The 15997-nt window shown below is 60.2% G+C and overlaps 1 protein-coding gene across 1 annotated transcript in view; it reads left to right on the top strand.

Annotated features, from left to right (window-relative positions):
- PARVB (parvin beta) overlaps positions 1 to 9493 on the top strand; it is a 77870-nt gene extending 68377 nt beyond the window's left edge. The window contains exons 11-13 of the mRNA XM_081311848.1: positions 346 to 447; positions 4772 to 4844; positions 6819 to 9493. Coding sequence (XP_081167974.1) covers positions 346 to 447; positions 4772 to 4844; positions 6819 to 6895 — 252 coding nt within the window. The 3' untranslated portion in view covers positions 6896 to 9493. The remainder of the gene's footprint in view (positions 1 to 345; positions 448 to 4771; positions 4845 to 6818) is intronic.
- Positions 9494 to 15997: the final 6504 nt, after the last annotated feature.

The raw sequence follows: 15997 nt of genomic DNA on the forward strand, positions 1-15997 counted from the left end.
TCTGTGTGTGTGTGTCTGTGTGTCTGTGTGTGTGTGTGTGTGTGTGTATCTGTGTGTGTGCGTGTGTGTGTGTCTGTGTGTGTCTGTGTGTGTGTGCATGTATGTCTGTGTCTGTGCGTGTGTCTGTGTGTCCCCCCCCCCGCCCCGTCTCTTTCTCCCCGTCTCTTCCCACTCTGGGGGTCAGGACCTGGGGTGGGAGCTTTGTCCCGTCCTTGCCTTGGTTCCAAACCTGCTGCCCGGGTGAGGTGAGGGCTGGATGATTCGGATCATTTCACTGTAAACGTTTCTCCTCCCTTGAGTTTGTTAAAGTGTTTGCTGGGAATGTCACCAAGGCCTCCCCTGCAGTTTGCAGATGGCGTTTACCTGGTCCTGCTCATGGGTCTTCTTGAGGACTACTTTGTCCCCCTCCACAACTTCTACCTGACCCCGGAGAGCTTCGACCAGAAGGTACGTGTGCGGTCCCTTCCCTGGCGGCCCAGGACCTGCTGACGGGAACCCTAAGCACTCAGCCTCGGGGCGTCTTGAGCAAATGGAAGCCGGGGTTGGGGTGGACGTAGCTCCCGGCAGAAGGACTGAGAAGCCATCGTAGCCTGCGAGGCACCAGAGTTTGTCCTCCACCTCCCCTTCCTTTGGGGTCCTTTGCGTGGCCTTCTGTGGCTCTGGTACTTGTGATCCAGGGTCAGATCCTGCCACATATCCCTCGGGTTTTCCTACTCTTTGTGAGCGTCACCAGTGCCCTCTGGGCAGCTCTGTGGCCAGCGTCTCCCTTCCCCATTCTTGGGCAGCAACATATTCTCAATGTTTTTCCTACTAAACGATCGGGCAGCTTCTTGACTAGATGCCGACATCCCTCTGTCCTTAGGAGGTGGGTGCCAGGACCCACGAGGACACCAGTGTCCACCACGCTTTTGTCCTTTATGTAAATGGCGGAGGATTTGCACAGAACCCACCCACAGCCCGCGGTGTGCTCAGATCACCCCTCACACCGCCCCACCCGCTGCAAAGTGAGCGCCAGGGAGATAGTGGCCCTGTGGTGCCCAGGGGGACGTCACTCTGCCCAGAGGTCCCGGTCAGTACTTGGTTTAGCTGCAGGTGCGGAACCTGTGCGTCTGTATTTATTCTGTGGCTGTTTGCTTAGGAAAACATTCCCAGTAGGATTCTTGGGGCTGCCCTGGGTGGGGTGCCCATGCCCCGTGCTGGCTTGTCCTTGTGGGCTCCCCCAGCCCAGCCCGTCACAGCAGCCCGAGTGCCTTGCCGTAAACACTTGGCCATGGATGGGCTGGGGCGCCGTGGCTCACGGCGTCTGTCACTTTATTTTCTCAAAAGTGCCAGACCCGTGAGTCGGGGAGGCAGACTGTGTGAGCTGGCAGTGGCAGCCCGAGAAGCTACGGGAACCAGGGCCAGCGTGGACCATCCGCCTGCTCTGGTCCCACGCAGGCAGCTAGCTGCCAAGCGTCCCCAGGTCCTGCCTGCGGAGGTGCAGTCAGAGCAGAGGAGTGGGCTCGGCACGGGGCGTCCTGTCCAACCCGGGGTGGGGGTGGACGGGCACAGGCCACGGGCGAGCCTGGGAAGTCGAGGCCGCGAGGTTGTGAGGAGGCTGCGCTCAGCCTTGTTCCTGAGATGTCCCTTCTGTGTTCAGACTCATCAGCTGGCCACACCCTGGTTCAGCGGGATCTGGAGCCGGGTCTCTGGCCAAGTCGAGGCTTTGTACAGATGTCAGATGCGCCACCCCTGGCCCCAACCTCCCTCCCCTTGAATCCAGATGAAAGTCTGTGTCACTGTCCTGGCCCCGGAGGCTCCGAGCCTGACTCACCTGTGAATCGGGGTGCAGAGGGGGGCTGGGGGGGCTCTCTGGGGAGCTGCTTGTCCCCTGGAGGAGGGGCCTGCGGCTCTGGATCCCCAGGGCTGGCTCCTCAGTGGGGGCTCTGGGGTTCTGGCCTTTCCTCACGTCCCTGCATCCCCTGTCGTCCTCCTCCTGGGCGAAGGTCCCGAAGCGCTGCTGGCATGTCCCCCGACGATCTGTCTCCTGGTCTGACAGCTGCCTGTGGCCTGGCAGCTTTTCCCGTGGGGACTGAGCCACCAGAGGCAGGCTGGTTCTGCCACCTGTGTGCTAGGCAATGCTCGGGTGACAGTGGCGACACGGTCTCCAGTGTCCTGGGCACCGAGACCACAAGGCACCTTGGTTGTGGCTCTGAGGACCTCTGGGGACCTCAGTAGCAGCCCCACCTTTTCTGGAGGAGGGGCCGAGAGGGTCAGAGAGCAGCACAGGAGAGGCACCGAGCGCTGCCCCCCCAGGATGGGGCGGCTCAGCCCAGCAGGGCCCTGCCCCATGGTGGGCGGCGCCCCGTGAGGCCAGGGGTGCCTGGGGACGGCCGCGGCCTTTGGCTCTGCACACTCCAAGCCCCTCGTGCCCTTCGGCCATCTGGGGGGAGATTCCAAGAACCTCCCATCCGTGCAGCACGGCGTCTGGAGACGTGGGATTTATTCCCTGGAGGTCCCAGGGAGGGCCTTGCAGTTTCAGAGTGCGTCCCCCTGTGCCCGGCTGATGAGTCCACTCTACTAGAGGCGCAGGTCTCAGGGCGACCCCCGCCAAGGTCACGGAGTGCCCAGGGGGAGCTGGAAGGGCCGGCTGCACTCGGAGGTTTTCTAAGACCCTCTGAAGTGCGGAGAGAAAGGCCGCACCTCCGCCGGACGTGGCCACATGTGGCGGGTCCCACGGCAGCCGCAGTCATGGGGGGTGCTCTCCAGGCCCCCCAGGAGCTGCCTGCTGGCCTGTGCGTCCACCCAGAGGACGGGGGTGACAGGCCTGGCATGGTGGCCCCTCCTTTCTGCATTATGTCAGGCCGAGGAGGACACAGAAGCGAATCCCCCCTCAGAACCAACCACCTCGAGCTGAGGGGCTGCGGGCAGGGTCCTGGGGGGTCTTCCCCGTGGACTGTGCCCTCCGTGGGGTGGGGTGGCCAGGTGGGTGCCCACTGGGCTTTCCACTGTGACTCGAGGCTGCTGCTGGCATGCTTGCGTACATGTGGGTGGGGACGTGCGTAGAGCCCTGGTGGTGGCTAGAGGCAGAGGCCTCCAGAGGACAGGCATGAGCGCTGGACCCCGACGCTGTGCTCAGTGCAGGCTCCATCTCTTCAAGCCTGGGCCTCTCTTGGCATGGACGTCCCGCCCCACCTCAGCTCAGTGCCCGCTCAGTGAGAGGGAGACACTGCCTTGCCCAGGGTCCTGTGCTGGGTGGCCACTCTCCCTGCCGAGCTGCCCGTCCTGGCTCCAGCCCCTTCTCCACTCCCAGGGCTCACCCCACTCTTGGGCCCAGAGGCGCAGCCCCCATCCCCAGGTCCTGCTCCTGGTCCGTGGGCCTGTCCTGTTTCCATCGGCTGGTTCCAGTCTGCCTCCAGGATGGCCAGGGAGCCTCCCAGGACAGCGCCTCCGGTCATCCCGCTCAGCAAGCCTGTGCACATGGCCCGCATTTCACTGGGCCACACCCCCGTACCTGGCCGGGGCTGGCATGCAGCAGGTGCTTTGCTTCTCTGGGCACCCCAAGTTGGGTGCCACTCCCTGAGGGTGATTTTGCCAAACACCCTTTCCCTGGTTAGCCCTTTATTTATTTTTGGCACCAGGGATTGAACCCAGCTTAACCACTGAGCCGCGTCCCCAGCCCTTTTTTTTTTTTTTTTTTTTTGAGACAGGGTCTTCCTAAGCTCTTCAGGGCCTCATTAAGTTGCTGAGGCTGGCTCTGAACTCGTGATCCTCCTGCCTCAGCCTCCCAAGTTTCTGGGATAACAGGCGTGTGCCACGCGCCTGGCCCCGGTTAATTAGTAACTGATGCTGTCAGTAAAATCATTATCTGGGGCTGGGGCGGTGGCTCGGTGGTAGAGCACTTGCCTAGCATGTGAGGCTCTGGGTTCAATTCTCAGCACCACATTAAAAATATGAAGATATTGTGTCCATCTACTGCTAAAAATATATATTTTTTTAAAATTATCACCTGTTTCTGCTGCACTTACACTGAAATCATGGGGAGTTCGTGGCTCAGGGCCCTGAGTCCTTCCCAGCTGAGGTCTGTGTGGAGCCTGTGGGTTTGGCGGCAGGTGGGTGCTGGGTGTGATGTGGCTGACCCTGGACGTTAAGCGCAGCCCAGCGGCCCCTGGTCTGCTAGTGACTCTCCAGTAGTCACTAGCAGAAGGAGCACCTCCAGCCCCTCGGAGCGAGTGGTCACTAGACCCTGTGGTCACAGGGAGGAACCATGCGGGGTAGGGCAGCCGCATCGGGCAGCGCTGGGCCAGGCGACTCTGCAGCCACCATCCAGCTGACTTCAGATCCAACAGGGTCCACGGTGCCTGCTCAGGGCTGAGCCCCTGCCGCCTGCAGAGCACCATGTCCTGCAATTGACCAGGCCACCCTGTGCGTGCCCACTCCTCACAGCCATTGCGGCAGTTAGCAGGGGCTGCTCTGCAAGGATCTTGTCCTCCCTGAGCCTCAGTTTCCTCGTCTGTAAAATGGGATCCCTGCTGCTTCTCCTTGTGGGTCTGGGTCTGGGGCAGGGCAGGCACCGTGGGCACGAGTCCTCGAGAGCAGGCCCGTGCCTCCCTTCTCCCGTCCCCCAGCCCCAGATCCCTGGTGTGAAGAGGAGTGTCCCCTTTTCTCTGCTCCCTCCTGGGCTCTGCCCCGGGCTCCCTGGATCCTTGCAGCTGAGTCGAGGCTCGTCAGCGGGTCACGGGCAGGCCCAGTGAAGGTGGCCACAGGTCCTGAGCTGATTCTTCCTTGGCAGGTCCACAACGTGTCATTCGCCTTTGAGCTGATGCTGGACGGCGGACTGAGGAGGCCCAAGGCTCGCCCTGAAGGTAATGCCCGGCCCTTGGCAGGAGGCCCTTGGCAGGCTCCCACGTGGCAGGGACGGAAACCAGGACTTAGAAATGGCTGGACACTGGACATCCGTGTCTCTGGCTCATTTCCCCTGTTCGGAGTCCAGGCTGAGCTTGTGGGCAGGGTCAGCAGGGCCAGTTCTGTAAGAGCCTCTTGGTTTCAAAGGACGCGGCCTCTGCCTGCAGACCTCAGGGCTGAAGACCTCTGGCTGCGGCCGCTCAGCTGGAAAAGCAGTTTCGCGCCCTGAGAGGACATTAAAGGCTCCCAGATTTAATGAGGCCTCCCGATGGCGGGCAGAGGGCAAGGCTCCTGAGAGGGGACGGCACCTTCACATCCCAGCGGGTCTGGGAGGGACGGCCCAGCCAGCCTGAGGGCTCGCCCAGCACCCCGCCTGGCTTGAGGTTGTCACCTGTCCCAGGCTTCTCTGACCTGAGCCAGCACCTGAGTGGGGGTGGGGCGCTTCTTAGGGTGCAGACTGAGGTCAGGGTGAGGGTGGACCCAGCAGTTTCCCTTGATATCAAGTTTCCTGGTCTCTGATGCTCCTGTCTGGGGACCCAGAACCTGGCACGGCCATGGCATTGGCCGCCCACTGTCCTGGTCAGTGCAGGAGCTGCGAGGGGCCCTGGGGGATTCAGGCTGAGCAGCACCCCGCGGCCCTCTTGGGAAGTCACGGGGTGGGGGGTGCTGAACACCTGAGGCACTGAAGGGTCCTGTGTGAACAAAACCGTGACCTCCACACACACACACACACACACACACACACACACACACACACAGCCGGGCCCCGCAGGAGGACGCCGCAGGGCCAGGAGCTGTGGTCCTGCCTGCACACAGGAGGGCCCTTGGCTGGGGAGACCTCGCCTTAACTGGAGGTCCACAGGGGCCGGGGAGCACACAGGGACACCCAGCCCATCTGGGGAGAGGCTGTGTTCGTGGGGCCCCAGGAGGGACTCCCGTCCTGCTGTGGGAGCCACGTGGTCCTGTGGGTACCAGGGTCTGGTGGGGCACCCCAAGGTGGCTTTTGAAGCCCTTTGATGTCAGATCTGGGGCAGCTGAGGGGGTGTAAGTCCTGTGACCCCCATGAGGGTGGGTTCTGTCAGGACAGGGAGCAGGGTGCTGGCTTATACCTGCACGTGTCCCCCTGTTGGCCACCTGGTTTCTGTGGCCTCTGCCCTCCCCACCACACCTACCCTGGGCTTTTGGGGGCTGGGGTGACCCATGGGGCCAGGGGCTCTGGGCCCCCCACAGAGTACTGGAGCTCCCTCAGGTAGGCAAGCCATTCCCGGCCGCCATCTTGGTCTTCTCATCTGCAAACGGGGAGGGCAGGAGGCTGTGCCAGAGACCCACCTGGACAAGCTGGGACCCCAGGTCCCAGGGGAGGTGGTAGGTCCAGAGCTGACTGCGCCTGCCGAGTCTGGCTCTCAGGACTAGTTACCCACAGGGCTGGCACAGGGTGGCCTCGACCTAGGGGACTGAGCTCAGGGCCTTCAGCATCACTGGGTTAAGAGAAGAGGCAGGAGCCCAGACCATCCAAGTCACTTATCTGAGGCCACAGAGCAGGTGAGAAGAGCCAGGTGCCCAACTCCCAAGAAGGTCCCCTTCCCACGAAGACAGCAGCCCACACTTAGAGTCCCTGGGTCCCTGCGTGTTATTGGAGTTGGCCTTCCATCCAGGAAGTGCCCTTGGCCACCTGCCCACCCGTCCTTGAACATGTCCTGATACAGATCCCAAGGGGTCTGTGTGCTTGTCCCCACAGAAGGTGGCAGCCCTGGTGGGGGCTCTCCACGCAGCCTGTGTGTCCGGGGATGGTCACGCCGGTGTCTCCTGCATGTGCCGGCCAGTAGCCTCATGCTGAAGCGCTCAGCTGTGCCCATGGTGGCTGAGAGTCTGTGGTGACCCCAGGCAGGGCACATTCTCTCCTCTGCCAACGGTGTCTCTGTGTCCTTCTGCAGATGTGGTGAACCTTGACCTCAAGTCCACCCTGCGGGTGCTGTACAACCTGTTCACCAAGTACAAGAACGTGGAGTGACCAGGACCCCGGACGGCGCGGGAGGGTCCGGGGCAAGAGAAGCGGGGCCTGTGCCCCAGGCCCTTCTCAGGGAGACGCCCTGCTCCGCCCCGGCTGTGTGGCCCCTCCCATCCCTGCCTGCTTTGGTGGCCATTCACCTGCTTTCCTTGCAACCCTGCAGTGGTCAAGACCTCGGAAAATGCAGCCTCTAGACACGGGGCTGGGCTCCGGTCTCCCTCCCTCCCTCGGGGCAGGCTGAGGTGATTGACTGTGTTGTCAAAAGATGACACGGAGAAGCTCGGGCCCAACCTCCGCTGGCCGCGCTGCCGCTCCCACTGGTGGCCTGGTCTCTCCGTCCACCCTGGCTGTGCGGGGCTCGGGCATTTCCCCCCGCGGGGCTGCCCTTGGACGAGGGGCCTTTTGACAAAAGGGTTTTGCAATTAAAAAACTCAACTCTCACGTCCCCGGAACCCTGGGTGTGACACATGTCCTCCATCCCTCTGGTTCCCGTGACTTCTTGGCCACTCTGTGTTCTTACTGACCTTGAGCGTGAGCTCCCAGGACCCGTGCCCTGCCACAGGCAGAGGGAGGATTGGCTGAAGGCGTCCCTTGGCTTCCTGCAGCGGCCCAGGGCTGGTCAGGAGCTGGCTGGAGGCGGCTCAGTCCCGAGGTCCGTCTGGGGATGGCCCATCGGGGATGGCGGCCTGTTCCTTTGCTAGGCCCGCAGGGCGGGAGGCTCAGAGTACAGAGGATCCACGTCCCGCAGCTTGGAAGCCGAGGTCGAGGGGCCAGGTGCCCTGCCCGCAGGACCCAGTTCCCTGGTGGCCTCGTCCTTGGCCGCGTCTCCCTGGTCTTCACAGGTCCCCCTCTGCCAGCGTCTGTTAAGGACACCAGTCACACGGGGCAGGGCCCGCCCACGTGACCTCATTTCCTTGTTACCTCTTTAAGGCCCACGTCCAGATGTGGCCACACTGCGGCCCTGGGCTTTGGGGCTGAATTTAGGGGACACGACACAGCCCATGAGGGGGCAGGCAGTGTCCTCCTGGTGCCCCCATGGCATCTCCCTCTCTGTGTCGCCTAGTTAAGCTCTTCACCCTGGTCACCTTGGCTTGGAGGGGAATGGCGTCCCCTCACAGGGGGTCCTGCTCTGTGGCAGGCCCTGGCCGTTCCCTGCTGTCTCCTCCTGGCCCCTGCCCAGCCAGCCCCCTCTCCAAGCTCTGTGTGCTCATGAGCCACAGGAGGACAGGCCTCTCCGTCTCTTAGGCCCCCACCCCCTGCAGACCAGGGCTGGGGGTCAGGGTTAATATGGATTGAAGGTCGCGAATGTTCTGAATGTCCTCCCTGGCCCCTCGTTGCTAGGCTGGGATGGGCTGAGAAGAGCATTTTGATGGAGGTGGTTTCCCAGCAGGAGAAAGAAATAATTAAAACGGCATTTCGGCGTCTCCTGTGGGATGCAGTGACATTAAAGACCTCCTTGACAAAATACCCGGGGCCGGAACATTCCGCGCTGCGTCATGACTCGCACAGAGTCCCAGCCGCCAGGACCGGTGGCCTGGACCCGCCCGGCCGTGCTCTCAGGCGGGCCCGGCCAGGGCGTTCTCATCCCCAGGGGTTTCGGGGGCCGAGGGGACAGAGATGAGGATCTGGAGGGCACACCTGTGGCCTCTTAGCCAACTCGGGCGGCTTCAGCCTGATCCGCGTCATCCAGGGAGAGGACGTGGTCAGCGGGAGGGGCTTCAGCTTCTGCAGCAGCCCCTGAAGCCCTGCTGGACGCTCGCCTGGCCTCAAGTCAGGCCACTCCCCACTCTTCCCTTTTAAGAAGGACACTTTGAGGGGCCGCGGATGTGCGGGAGCCGGCAGGCAGCTGGCTCACAGCAGGACCGGTAAAGGCTGAGGTTTAGGAGGCGGGGTCTCTCCCGGGGTTGTGGGTGCAGACGACCTGCAGGGTCCCTTTAGTCTCCTTGTTCTTGATCCCTGCCCGGCCTGGGTGGGAGAGGGAGGGCCGGCTCTGAGGGCCCCTGTGCCCAGGAAGTTCTGGAAGGTTCTTCCTCCTTCCAGGCCACAGCCTCATGATGATTTTTCTCTGAAGAGGGGCCTGGCCCATGGCAGCGAGGTGAAGGCAAGGCCATTTGTGTCCACCCGTGGGGGCAAAGGCGTGGACAGCCCCTGTACAAGGAGTCCCGGGTTCGCAGGCCCACGTGGAGGCTGGGCGGGGGCTGGTCCGGCCCTCCGGGCGGCCCCTGGCCTGGCTACCTACAGCTGTGGCCCCTTCCCACGTGGCCTTGTGCAAGCCTGACCCAGCCCCCGTGTCCTGCGGCTGTGGTGGAGGGCAGTTTTATTTTGGAATAGCTGAATCCTCTGTTCCTTTGTGTGCCGCTATGTTATTGTCTTTTTAATTGTTCGAAGGACGTTTCCTTTGGATTTCTGGATATTAAATAAAAGCCACTAAAGCCCTGGCTGTACTTTGATCAGACCCGCCTGGCTGACAGCAGGAAGCCATGCTGCTTGCGACATGAAGGCCCAGCGCCTATGAGCAGGAGCTGCGGCTGGGGAAGTGCCCGAGGTGCCTCAGCGCGCTGTTATTTATTCCAATAAAGGGCCGCTCGGCCGCCTGTGCTCTTTTGGCTGCTATTTTTCTCTTCTGTGCACTTAGCAGTTGCTGCCCCGCTGCCCAGTGCAGGGCCCACGTGACTCCACAGCCCCGCCTGCTTGGCCCTCTGGCCAGAACTGGACCACTGCTGGCCCTGGGCACGGGCTGGATAAATCGGTCACTGCTGTGGAGGGGACAGGAAGTCACGAAGCCTCGTGTGCTAACTAGTGAGTGACCACCCTTGACTCTGGGGCAGGGACCCAGGTAACCGGCAGTGGTGGCCTGAACTTGGTGGTCTACACCAGCCCCACCTCCAACCCTCCTGGGCAGAAGTCCTGGGACATCGAAGGAGCCTGGGACTGCTACAGCTGTGGCCAGCCCTGGGTGGGCAGCAGGACGGCCAGGTAGCAGTTCTGTTTAAGAAACAGAAAATGACAGACGGTGGCTGTGAGAACCTGGTCCGAGATGCACACGGGGAGGAGTCCAGGTTTGTCCCTGGGTGGCCGCCAGTAGGTCAGCTCACCCGGGCCTTCCAGCGCAGGGCTCTGCGGGATAGTTCAGCCTCCCGCCCTCAAAACCAGCCGTCCCACCTGTTCTCCCTCAGGGATGTGTAGCAGGGTCTGGGAATAGTGCTGGTCGTCACAGCTGCTGGCCTGCCATGGTGAGGCCAGCAAAGAGCCATCCTGCCCAGATGCCCGTGCTGCTGTGGCTTGGAGGCCCTGGGCCAGCCTGTGTCCACTGCCTCGGTGGGGGGGTTCCCTGTTAATATGGAGGAGGACGGAACCGTTCCCCTTCCGTGCTGGTTCTTTGAGGCCAGCAGTGGCGAGCGGCTCTCCAGAGAGCTTGCTGGCCCTGTTCAGTGGGCATTTTGCTCAGGGTCTGGTTCGTGCAGACCCGGGGCAAGTGGACAGACCTTGCCCCTGGCCTGAGCCCTGCAGCCTGGGTGTGCCTGCCGGTGGAGTGGAGCCCATGGCTCTGGGATGGGCGGGTGAGAGGCCTGAGGGCAGAGCCAGGGCACCAGGTCCCCTCCAAGGCCCTTGTCACTTTCAAGGCCACATGGCCTTTGCTGATCCGGTGATCTGCTGGACTGGCTCTAGATTCTCTTCCGCACACCAACTTTTTAAAATGAATCGACTAGTGAACAGGAGGCCAGCCCCTGGGAGGAAGGCCGGGTCACCCAGGGGCAGGCTCCAGGGCAGGCTCTGGTGGCTGTGACGCCATGACAGTGGCGGTGTGGTGAGGAACAGTGTGTGACGGCGAGCCGAGCACATCCCTGCGTCCCTAATGACAGGGGTGAGAATAAGGACTTTTTTCTCTTAATGTTTTATTTTTATTTATTTAATTTTTAGAAAGTTTGGTGGGGGGATACTGGAGGTTGAACCCAGGGGTGCTCCGACACTGAACCACATCCCCAGCCCCTTTTATTTTTTTTTTTTAAGTAATTTTTTAGTTGTTGATGGACCTGTATTTCATTTGCTTATTTTTATGTGGTGCTGGGCATCGAACCCAGGGCCTCACACGTACGAGGCAAGCGCTCTACGGCTGAGCTACAACTCCCAGCCTTTTTAAAATTTTTTTATTTGGAGACAGGGTCTCACTAAGTTGCTGAGTCTAGCCTTGAATTTAGGATCCTCCTGCCTCAGCCTCCCAAGCAGCTGGGATCCCGGGTGCAGGATTACCAGCGCGCTCCGCCCACCTGGCCTTCATGGATTATTTTTATACAGTATCCAAGGACAGCTGGAGGCAGAGACCAGGGGTGGTGACCTAGAGCCTGTAAATGTTGCCATTGCTCCACACGGGGCTTCACCCTCTTCTCTTTGTATCTCTGTGGCCCTCTCTTCTTGAAATAATAACCGTGTGTGTCTTTCCATGCACGTTGCCTTGTTTACCCGAGTGCGCCATCTCCCCCACATTATTCAGAGTGTTACACACGCAACTCCCTCTGCGCCTGGGTCTGTTTCCTAGCAGCACTCTCACGTGACACGGCACAGGTGTCCTGATCAGCAGACGACGCAGATGGGGCAGCATTAGCTAACTGCCACCTGGGCTGTATTCAGTCGTCTCCATCACGTCCTTCATCCCCACGACAGGGACGGGACGTGCATTGCCATCGGACCTTGGGCTGTTGGAGGCTTCGTGCACTTTGGGGCAGAGGTGTTCTCAGTGCATCACTGGGGGACACGCCGTGTTGCTTTGTCCTTTAGGAAGTTCATTTCGATGACTTTGTTAAGGTAGGGTCATCAGTTTGTACTTGGACTATATACACCTCTTTTTGATGGACAAGTACTTATGGGGAAAGAGTTTTCGGCTATGGAGTTACGTTTCCTCCAGAAATAACCAGAAAACTCAACTAAAGACAGGAAGCCGTGGTTTGAGGCATTAGATGAGAAGCAGACCAGGGAGCAAGGTGACCCGGGTCCTGCACAGTCCAGCTCTCCACATAAAACTGTGCTGTCCAGCCTTCAATAAAAACACCTAGACATGTAGGGACCAAGAAACAACAACACGAGGGTGACTTAGAGCCAGCGGGGGAATAGTCAATAAAAGGAACCAAAGAGTGACAGATGGTGGGTTCCACAGCCCACTGACCAGGACGCTTTAAAAGTGTGAATGTCTTGAAAGACTGTTCTATATCCAAGGGCTCTACAAGTCACGAGTCACCAAGGAAATCACAGCAGCATGTGGTCTCTGATTGGACCCTTGAGTAATAAACACACGTGCACATGCGTGCGCGCGTGCACACACACACACACACACACACACACACACACACACGGTGATCAAAGGCATTTTGAGCACTTGGCAAATCTGTATATGAGTGAAATGTTAAGAGAACACGTAATGGTAGATTTCTTGGGTGTCTTAATGTTCAGTGTCCTGTAGGAGAGGGTCCTTGTTCTCAGGGGTGCATTCTGAGGTATGTGGAGATGAGTGAGAAGACCTCTGCAATTTATTTACTTCAAGACATTTTAGTTGTGGGAAAAACCCCACAACATAAAAAGCTGCCATTTCTTCCACCTTTCCATGCGCCGCGCGGTGGGGTAGGGGCAGGCTCACTTTCTCACACCCCACCTCCCGACTCTGCATCCGGCAAAACAGGAACTGAGTCCCCAGCTGTGCCCCAGCTCACAGAAATAACCAGGGGCTGGAGGCCCCCTCAGCCCCTGGTCTGCCTCTCATGTTTGCAGCTGGGTCACCAGGACCAGGTGGAGGACTCTGGGCACTTCTCCAGAGCTGGGTCCACTGGGCAGCCCCGCAGGTTACTCTGAGCAAGGGCTGGAGGGTCCCGAGTGAGCTGCCTTTGAGATCCAAAGGGTCTCTGCCATCAAGCGCTGAGCCTCTCCTTTGGGTGGTGCTGGGGTCAACCCCAGGCCCTGTGCACGCTAGGTAGCCACTGTGCCCCGGGCCACACCCAGCCCCACACCTTTGCTGGTTGTCAGAGATGCAAGGGGAGGCCCCTGAAATTTCACTGGGGAGGGCTCAGCCCTGTTGCCAGACAAGTAGGTCCCCAGAGAGTTCCCAGGTGGCATCCAGAACAGTGCCTCCCACTCTTTGTCACCTCATGGAACATGTGCAGAGTGACAGAGTTTGCATGGCATACTGATGGACAGATGAAGTGGCTCTGGGCTGTGGATGAGTAGCCAGCCCCGGGGCTGAGGGAGTCCCACGCTGGGACCCCTGGACGCGCCGTGGCTGGCTGGAGTCAGCTGACGACAGGTGGCCCCAGGAGGGCTGCCGTGGTCTCTCCACACTGAGATCTCAGCGCCCACAGTTTACGCAGCTCCGGGCAGGAAAGCACCTGCTCTCCCCGCTGACTCCGCTCTCCTGTGTGTACTTTGATGGAGCAAAATGTGCTTGTGAAGCCAGAATTAAGGACAGGCAGTTGGTGTAGACGGTGATCAGGTGATCCGGTGGGTAGACAGGGGAGATGAAAGCTGATTTGGCCCGGGAGGATGGAGAGGGCCTCTGGGAATGCTACTGCCTCAGAGCCCTTCCCCCACCCGTTACCAAGGTTACCTGCCTGTTCTGCTCCTCCCAAAAGGCGTTCAGGAAGCACCTCCTGGGCTCCCTTCCTGCTGGAATCAGCCCACCACTGGCCCTTCCCATGGCTCATTTGCTTCCCACCTTTCAGCTCGTCCCCAGGAGGGTTCACGCAGGGTGGAGAGAGGTCAGGGAGAAGAGGGTGGGAGGACAAAGAGAATCTAAAACTAATAAAGGCACAGGACATTCCCACTTCTTTGGATACCAACTCTGGGTCCCCTTCCCTGCGGAGAAGTCTGTGTCACTAGTCTTTAAATAAAACTTGCTGTCTTTGTTTGCCCCAGCGTTTCTCTTCTGATGTTCAAATTCAACACCTGCAGAAACGGAACTCGTCATCACCATCACGGGCCTCGCTCGCTAGCTAAGCGCTGCACACAGGCCCCAGGGCTGCTGTGGACAGGCTGTGCTGACTGTGTCTGTAGGTGACTGTGTCCTGGCTTTACTACTTGATAGGGACAGGGAGCTCAGGACACACCCAGTAGGAGACAGTCAAACCTCGGCAAGGTACTCAGCCAGTGAGGATCTGGGGGGGACCTTGCGCCCCAGGAAATAGAATGTGATTGTCACTGCCCTGGGCGTGCCTGCTCCCCAGATGTCCCATCTTGCAAGATCATCAGTAAAAGCCTGGCTCTGGTCACACCTCCTGCCTCCTAGTTGTCCCCTGGGTGTGGTCAGCCACTGCCCCTGGGCCTCTGCATTTTGGAATGACCCCAACCCCCTGAGCTCAGGGAGCCCAGGCACATCTTACAACGCCATTTCTCAGCTGCAGAGACAGTCACTGCGGCATTTCCCAGGGCGACCTCTGGACCCTCCTCCAGGAATCGCCACCGACCTGTCATTCAGCACTGACCAGGCTGAGCCCACTTTCAGCCACCAACTGTCAAACAGTGGAGCCCCTGGTGGCTCCTGCCAGTGCCCAGCGCCCAGTCCCTCCTGCGAGCACGCTGCAGCAGCGGCTCCTTCAATGCCCGCTCCCCACCCCCCTGAAACCCAGTCCCGCACCTTTCCCACCTCCTCTGCTGACATAAATCAGCAAACGTTGGCAATTTTTTAAAAAGCACTCTACTTTCAGGCGAGGCCTGTTGCTGGTCCACCCAGGGCCGTGTGAACTGACCGCAGGAAGACACACGTCCGAGGTTGTGGGAGTGATGGGGTGGGGGAGGGGAGGAAGGGACCTCTCCAGGCTGGGGGCACTGGGGGGCATCGTGGTGGTTCTCCCCCAGGGAAGGGCTGCTTCTGCTGAGAAGAGTCCCCCTGAGCTTGAGCCTGGCTTCTCGCAGCCGCTGTTCTGACTTCCCAAGGCCCTTCTTTCCTTCTGCCCTTCACACTGAAGGCTCAGCGGCTGCGGGTTTAGCCGCGTCCTAATTCCACATCACACAGGATTAGATCCCACGTCTGATTCTCAGCTCCGTCCTCCGTCCGTCCTCCCGGGCCGCTCCAAGAGATAAGAGTTCCTTCTGAGCCATCATAGAAGTCCCTGGTGCTCTGAACATGCCCGCGCTGCACTGAGAATTTAAAGCCCGGGAACGGCTCTTTTCTTGTGTTAAACCTTTGGTTTACAATCAAAAGCCAGCTCGCCCTGCTGTCCTCCAATTCCTGTCCTCCCCTTGGAAGCCGCAGCTCCCCTGCGCAGCCGGGATCCCGCCGCTGCTCAGTGCCCAGTGGTCACAGGGGAGCGTGTTGGCCCCCAAGGGCCGCCATCTGCAGAGCTCCTCTCTCCATAACTGGAGGGCACAGGGCCTGCTGCTGCGTCTGGTGACCCGTCCTGTCTCAGCTGGATTCCTGCCCACCATGGAGTAGCTGACCCTGGTGGAGGTCAGGCTCTCGCCAGCGGCTCCCAGAGGAGTTTCTGAAATGGCCTTCCTGGGCCCTGGGACTCGGCGCCACACAAGATTGACCTGGGGCTCCGCCTCCTCCCACCTTCTTCACTGGGCTCAGGGTCCCCCCATCCAGGCCCTTCAGTTCCTGCATTTGAAAGCAGGTGGGTGAAGCCCTCTGCTGTGCTGGTGGGGCTGGGATCCAGGTTCGGAAGCTGCCACCAGGACCACGGGACCCGGAGCCAGGCTGAGCCTTCTCCCAACCCCCGTGACCCAGGTCCTAATGGGGCTCTCTCTCTCCCTGGGTCCTTGTGAGCCCCAGTCCTGCAGGGGACCTGGGAGTGGCACAGACTGTTGGGGAGCCGTGGTTTCTTCCTTGGTGTGGGCTGATGGTGGACCCTGCTCCGCGGCAGGTTCCGGGGCACTCTGCGTGCTCCTCATCAGCAGTCGGGGGAAAGCGCGGGGATCCCGCGAGTCATCACCCCGCATGCCCACCTCCCTGCTCTCGGCTCTGCCCTGCTCCTCCGCCTGCCTGATCCGGCCACTTCTCTGATCTCTTGGCAAAGACAGGGTGGCTTGTCTCCTGGTCCCCAGCATGGTTGCCTGTCACTGTGGAAACTCACAGTCCATCTGGTCATGAAGATTTAAGCTCAGAGACCAGCCCAGGTCTCAGGT

Source organism: Spermophilus citellus, assembly GCF_964194105.1.
Source record: "Spermophilus citellus genome assembly, chromosome: 10".
Classification (NCBI taxonomy): domain Eukaryota; kingdom Metazoa; phylum Chordata; class Mammalia; order Rodentia; family Sciuridae; genus Spermophilus; species Spermophilus citellus.